The sequence below is a fragment of the Aptenodytes forsteri genome, unplaced genomic scaffold (assembly GCF_000699145.1).
Source record: "Aptenodytes forsteri isolate BGI_AS27 unplaced genomic scaffold, ASM69914v1 Scaffold164, whole genome shotgun sequence".
Classification (NCBI taxonomy): Eukaryota; Metazoa; Chordata; class Aves; order Sphenisciformes; family Spheniscidae; genus Aptenodytes; species Aptenodytes forsteri.
The window spans coordinates 3,131,553-3,137,973 of NW_008795527.1; the positions used below are offsets into that span (position 1 = coordinate 3,131,553).

At 41.0% G+C, this 6,421-nt stretch overlaps 1 protein-coding gene across 1 annotated transcript in view; it reads left to right on the forward strand.

Moving 5' to 3' along the window:
• LOC103901235 (rap guanine nucleotide exchange factor 5-like) overlaps positions 1 to 5,436 on the forward strand; it is a 61,910-nt gene extending 56,474 nt beyond the window's left edge. The window contains exons 11-13 of the mRNA XM_019472779.1: positions 1,632 to 1,748; positions 4,907 to 5,089; positions 5,432 to 5,436. Coding sequence (XP_019328324.1) covers positions 1,632 to 1,748; positions 4,907 to 5,089; positions 5,432 to 5,436 — 305 coding nt within the window. The remainder of the gene's footprint in view (positions 1 to 1,631; positions 1,749 to 4,906; positions 5,090 to 5,431) is intronic.
• Positions 5,437 to 6,421: the final 985 nt, after the last annotated feature.

Below are 6,421 nucleotides of genomic sequence, written 5' to 3' on the forward strand. Positions count from 1 at the left end.
AAGTTCTGGTGACGACAGCACTTTAAATTATCATTATCCTAAAAATGTCCTTCTGTGCCAGTGAAGCCTCACATAGCTAAAAGGAAAGGTGACTGGGGAATGGGGTTTAAGTAATGTCAGGAGGATGGGGATGCCTGAGAAGCTGCTCATCAAACCCTTTTGTTGGTGCGCAAACATATCCTCCTGCATTGTGGACGCGTCCCCTCACAAAATATCCTTTGGCACAGCATTGTTTTGGTAGGTCAGGTGAGTAGCTATGTGTAAAGTTTTTACTTCTTATGTCAAATAAATGCTCATGAGCCTAAGGTCTCATCCCTCTCACTGCTGGTATTAACAGGCAGCCACTGCACCAGTACAGACTAAGAGTAGATGAAGAAACAGGCTTTGCACAGGGAGAGTTTCCTCTGGAACAGAGAGAGGTGTAAGACAGAGACAACGAGGTTTTTTGTCTTTACCGAGTGGGTAGTTACACTGTTAACTGCACATTCGTTACTTACACTGGAAAGAAAAATCCTAACAAAGATCTTCAGGAACATTAGATTGAGATCACTTGCATTTTAAGGGAGCAGAGGAAAATGTAAGCAACTTCTGCTTAGGATCACCTGAAGATATAATTCATTTTATTAAAAACCTAACAGAAACCTAATGTTTAGATACCTAGGATTTTACAGACTTTGTCTTCCCCCGCCCCCAGTCAAATCATTGTGGTCTCGGTGTTTCTGATTGCAGTCTCCTAATCCTCCGATGCCTGTGTTAAAATTCAAGGCATCCATAAAGCACAAGTCCTCCTGACCTAGTGCTGTAGTTATGATGATGCATAAAATAAATCATTGCAATTACTGAGGCAGTCTCAAGCACTTAGTAACTCAGGCGATTGCTTCTTGAAACATGAGTGAACTGAAGAAAGGATCATTAGTTATTTCCCTGGAGTACTTGGATATTATAACCCTCTCCACAGGGTTCTATTAGGGAGTTAAGACCTGGTCATTTGTTCACACATCTCATTTTATCTTTCCTTTACTCAAATGCTCTGTGACAGCTGATGAATTCCAGAGCATGTCTCTTCTTCACCCACAGCATCTCCTTACCTGTCAAAGTTCAGGTCAAATAGCAAATGACCAACCGGGCGGGAAGGAAGAGCCCAGCAGTGACAAAGTAAACAGATTTGAGAAGTCATTACTGGAAGGGCTTATGAGATAAGGTGACTTTCTGAGCCATATGACATAAAAATAATTTCCTGAGTAAGTAGGAAGAAGTTGATTAGATGAGATCTCAAGCTTATACACAAAAGGAGTATAAACCTGTATAAAGCTATATAACTTGTATAAAGCTATGAAGGTGAGGAAGGAGTTGAAGCCAGAAATGGGGGAAGGGAGGTCAGGATCGGAGATAGACAAGAGTTTAGGTATTTCTTGGGTCACATCATAGGTGTTGGCAGTGTCTGAGTAGGCCGTACTACGCTGTCTGATGGTGATGGGATGTGATGTGGAGGGAGAGAATGGGATCAGGAGAAGATACCTGTCAGTGGACATTTGCATCCCCAAGTGGAGCCCTTGCTGGCTGAAGAAACCACTGTGCACACAGAAGCTGACAAGTGGCATCATGGTATGACTCTCTGTTTCTCCCTATAGATAACACCGCTTCAGGTGGCTCAGGAGGTCAAGAAGGAGGACATATTTTGAGGGAGGAGAAAGGGAGTGATCCAAGGGAGATTACTCGGGAATCTGGTGTCGATGCTGCTCCTCATGGTGAATTAAAAGGATGGGGAAGGAGCCTTGTGCGGGCATGATAGTGGCTGGAGAAGAAGAGCTAGAAAAGGGCAGCAGGGAAGTACAGTCAAAGCCCAGCGACGGATGGATATTTGATGCTTTATGGATGGGACTGGCAGTAGAGCAGTATGGTTTGAGGGGGTTGTTCTGCAGAGAGGTGTCTTCGTTAAGAGCAGGGAGGAAGGGGAGGCCCTCTCAGGGAGAGGTTGTATGTTAGCTGCTGATAATATCGGAGCCCGGCAAGACATGCAGCAGCGTGGTTCAGGGCTGATTCAAGGGTAGATCGGATGTCCTTGTTTTGAGGGTGGCAACATCCATCAGAAGGGTGGGGCAGATGGCTGGAGGCGGTAACAGCTCCAGCTGCCCCAGTGCGATGTGCTGCTGCACGTCTGGCAGCTCTTCACGCTGTCAGGATGACTTTTTTTTCTAGTGCTGTTGTGAATGGTCTTCTGATGCCAGGGTACAAAGTGAGCTTGAGAGGTATGTGCTGTCATTTGTAAGGTTTCACGGTCTTGATCGAGGCGAATCCTAGCACAACATTCAATGTTTGATCTTTTTTTCAGTATTTCTTCCTATTCTAATGATAGATCTGGTTAAATTACCCCATGCAAAAATAACATTTTGGATTACTTTTATCAACTTTTTGTAGAAGAGACAGTGAAATCTGGACTATGCCACACTTCCGCACATGTTCCTCCACAAAAGAACCATTCTGTGTGGAGGAGGACACACAGGCGCACAGATGAGTGTTTACTCAAGATGCCTTGTATCTCATTGCAGATACCACGTGATTTACCAGTTGCCATGGTAATGATGCATTTTTCATTCCATAACTTGAATAAATGTTGAGACTGCCCTTGGTGTAACTAACTTACCTCCCTCCTGAAGTTGGGCACGGTTGTATTATCTAAAGAAAGGAGAGAGGAAATGTCTAACAGTCATACTGAAACAAATTTTTAGAGCATATAATTAGTTAAGAAGCAGATACATGATTCAGTCCAGAACAAAACAGAATCAACTTAATATGTTGTTATTTAAAATCATAAAATGGTAGCAATATAAAATGTTACTTCATAATGTGGTGATTGGCATTGTATATTTTTCTGTAATTTTTATTGTTTGTGACACTTCGGTTTTCTTCAATACATGAAAATTTAATTAAATTTATCATTTTATGGTATTATTCTTCACATAGACATGCACAAAAGTACAATCTTGCAATAAAATTTCTTTTATTTCTTGTGTTTCAACTTCCACTTTTAAATGAATTATTGCTGACAACAGCTGGTTAATTGTTAACCCACTCTTTCCCACCCCCCTTAATCTTTTCTTTTTTACTTTCGCTAAATGTGGACAACAAACCTTGTACCAAAGCAAAAAAAAAAAAAGGAGCCTTTAATTTGCTTCTGTGCATGTAACGTTAGAAAAAAGCATCCTGTATAGAAGCAGCCCGGTTTTTCTCATTTCTATAGTAGACTATTTTTGACGTCAGTGAGCATTTTATCCTACAAAATAAATGCAGAATCAAATCTCCTGCTATTAGATAGAAGGCGTGAGCTTTATTTTTCCTTCTAATTCCTTTTTCTTTTCTTTTTGGCAGCCTTATTGCATGCTCCGCATATTGCTGTCTACTTAGGATACATTATCAAGTCTGCGAGTGATTAGTGGCTTATCTATTTTTGAATGATTTAGATGCATGAATTAATTAGCAAGAAAAGAACCATTAGAAAGCATTAGTAAAAAGGCTGGTCATTTCAGGCTATTTTGGAGGGAGTTAAAACCGTCATCTGAACCCAAGAAAATTATAGTTGTAGTGATTCATGCTTTTCTCAAAAGAAATCACCTCATTATATCTAACTTAGTTGAAAACAACCACCAAAACACAGGATATAAACTCTACTTTGTGACTTCTACTGTTGGGCTAGAACTTAAATAAATTGGTTTTGTTTTAAACATTAGCTTTGGGTCTTTTTTTACTCCCTTACTCAGTGCTTTTTCACACTTGCTGTTAGAAGCCTGTGTTAAATGTCAGTGCGTTTGAGAGAGTTTGGTTCTGGAGTTCCTGAGAATGAGCTCAAGCTTTATATAGTATTCTTGGTTTTAGAATTTATCTTAAGTGTTTTGCGAGGCCAGAACCAGCTCCTGGCCTTTGCTGAGTGTTCTCTCGTGAAAAGTCAGCTGCGTCCTTCTGTGAGCATAATGCTTCAACAAAAAGATACATGCCTTACAGTGATAAATGTAATGAGCAGCACCTCAGTTTAATAGACAAGTTTTAGTCTTCCAAGTTTGGAATTGTGGCTTATAATGTGGATAGTGTATATATATATTTTTTTTTTTTAATTAGAGTAATGGCATTGTCAGCATTGAGAGGTGCTATGGACATAAGGCAAGAGACAAAGGTTTCTCTGGCAGATAGTAAGTGGATAAGTCAGTTTTTTAAAATAATATTTTACTTCACACCAAGTATGAATTGAAGTGAAAGGCAAAGAAAGGGATCAGCAATCTTGTCAGTTTGACTTAGAAGTTGTATGTGTGCAACACTGGTAATTAGAGCAATAAAAGGCTGACAGTGTCATATGTTTACTGCCATCTCTCTTCCATTCCTTCAGGAGCCCTTATTTATCGCTACGTCCATTATAAGGGTTGTAAGGCCTTTGTACACGTGTCCTTACCAAGGTGAATATTAGTCTACGTTAATAAATTAAATCAACTAATGTTAGCGAGCTATCTTCTACAGTTTTCATTCTTGTGTGAAAGCTGTATGGGGGCTGCTGTAGAAGCCAAGTTCCAGCCCTGTTGGATGTTAATCAAGTTGTTAATCTAGTTCCCCTCATATCCCAGTAATTTCTTGAATTTCACTGTTCTGATGTTAAGATTATTCTCAAGTATAACTTCTGTATATTTACTCAGTCGTCTTCCGTTTTTCTTTTCCTAAGGCATATGGCAATAGCAGTATGTGTTAACAGTCCAGGGGTATCTGGGTTAAGTCTGCAGACCTCCTCAAATCCTCGGCAGTCCTCCCCCCTTACTGGCCGAGACATAAGTCCTGCAGTTTTTATATCATTTCCCTCATGCTTTTCACTGCAGCTAAGGCTTGATCACTGCTACTGACATCACTGGAAGACACTCTTTGGTAGCTTTGGCATTGAACTGTTGCTACATCTACATCTACATCTACATCTACATCTACATCTACATCTACATCTACATCTACATCTACATCTACATCTACATCTACATCTACATCTACATCTACATCTACATCTACATCTACATCTACATCTACATCTACATCTACATCTACATCTGTCTGATCTTTGGTCAGATCTCAAACTGTTGCTGTGCATCAACAGGCACAAACAAGCTTCCCCATGTTCTGCAAATGAAAAGTGCATTTATTCTTATTAATTGTACTGTGGTCCTGACAACCAGACATCCATCTTCCTTATCAATATCCTTTTATTCCACTAGAAGGGCTGGATTGACCTCCAGGTAAATAGGGGACAGCTTCCCTGTATGCATCTCAAAAGACCTGAGAAATGCATATTGCAGCTATTCTCTTCCTAACTGTCTCATTATCTCAAGCAGGGCTGCTTTATGCTTCTAGAGCTTTACCTTGATATGATTGTGTTTCTCACCTGTTTTCTCCTTTGCCTAACTAGCTTAAATTGTTTTTTGCCTATGTTTTCTCATGCAATTTATGTTCTTGGCCAGTCTACTTCTTTTTCTGTCTCCTCTGTTTCCTTCAGCCTGAGCCCATGCATTCATTTCTCATGATAACTTGCATCTGGTGTTTGAATGTTTGTCCTATAGGGAACTTTACATTCTTGGGGGGAAAAATTTTTCCATTCTGATTCTGGTGAAAATAATACAATTTCAAAACTCTCTTAGGGCAGAAATATAGATTTAATTTTCCTGCCACTTTCTCTGGAAACCTTGGGACCTGGACCTCCAGGCTGTAGCTCCAGGCCCGATGAGCTCCTGGGGGGCGGGGGATGCAGAAGCCCTGCCAGCCTGGGGCGGGCAGTATGTGCAGGCGGTGGGGGAGCCTGGCAGGCTGCTTTCTGTTCAAACCGACATGTTCTGGCACTGTTTCAGTTGTAGTGAATCCACATTTTTTCAGTAGGAAAAAAAAGTTGTATTGGAAAGTTTCCAACCAGCTCCACACCCCAGCACACTGATTGCAAGGCCACTGGAAGGGATGGTTGGCACCTGGCCCTTTTGTTCTACAGTCACATTAATTTGCCCTGGGATGGTGCAGATTTTTTTTTTGTTACAAATACATATCGCCTAGACCTGCAATTCTTCAATATCCTGGCGTTTTTGAAGTAAGCACTGCCCTGCCAGCTGTGAGAAAATGATAACAATAGTAATACCGTCCTCACGTCTTTTGTCTCTCTCTCTCCCCCCCCGCCACCCCCTTTTTTTTTCCCCTGCACTTTTGCATGGTTACAGAGAGAAGGTCTCCTAGGTTGTCCTTGCCAAGGTGGTAGCTCTCTGTCAGGCTGTCAAACTTAGCTACTAATAACTATGAAGGGCGTGTGCTCCAAGAAAGGGAAAACCAAAATGCATAGCCTTCAGTTGTCTTAAAAAGACATTTTTCATCATCCAGCAAAGAGTTGTGGCGAGTTAAGGTTATGATATCATTATTT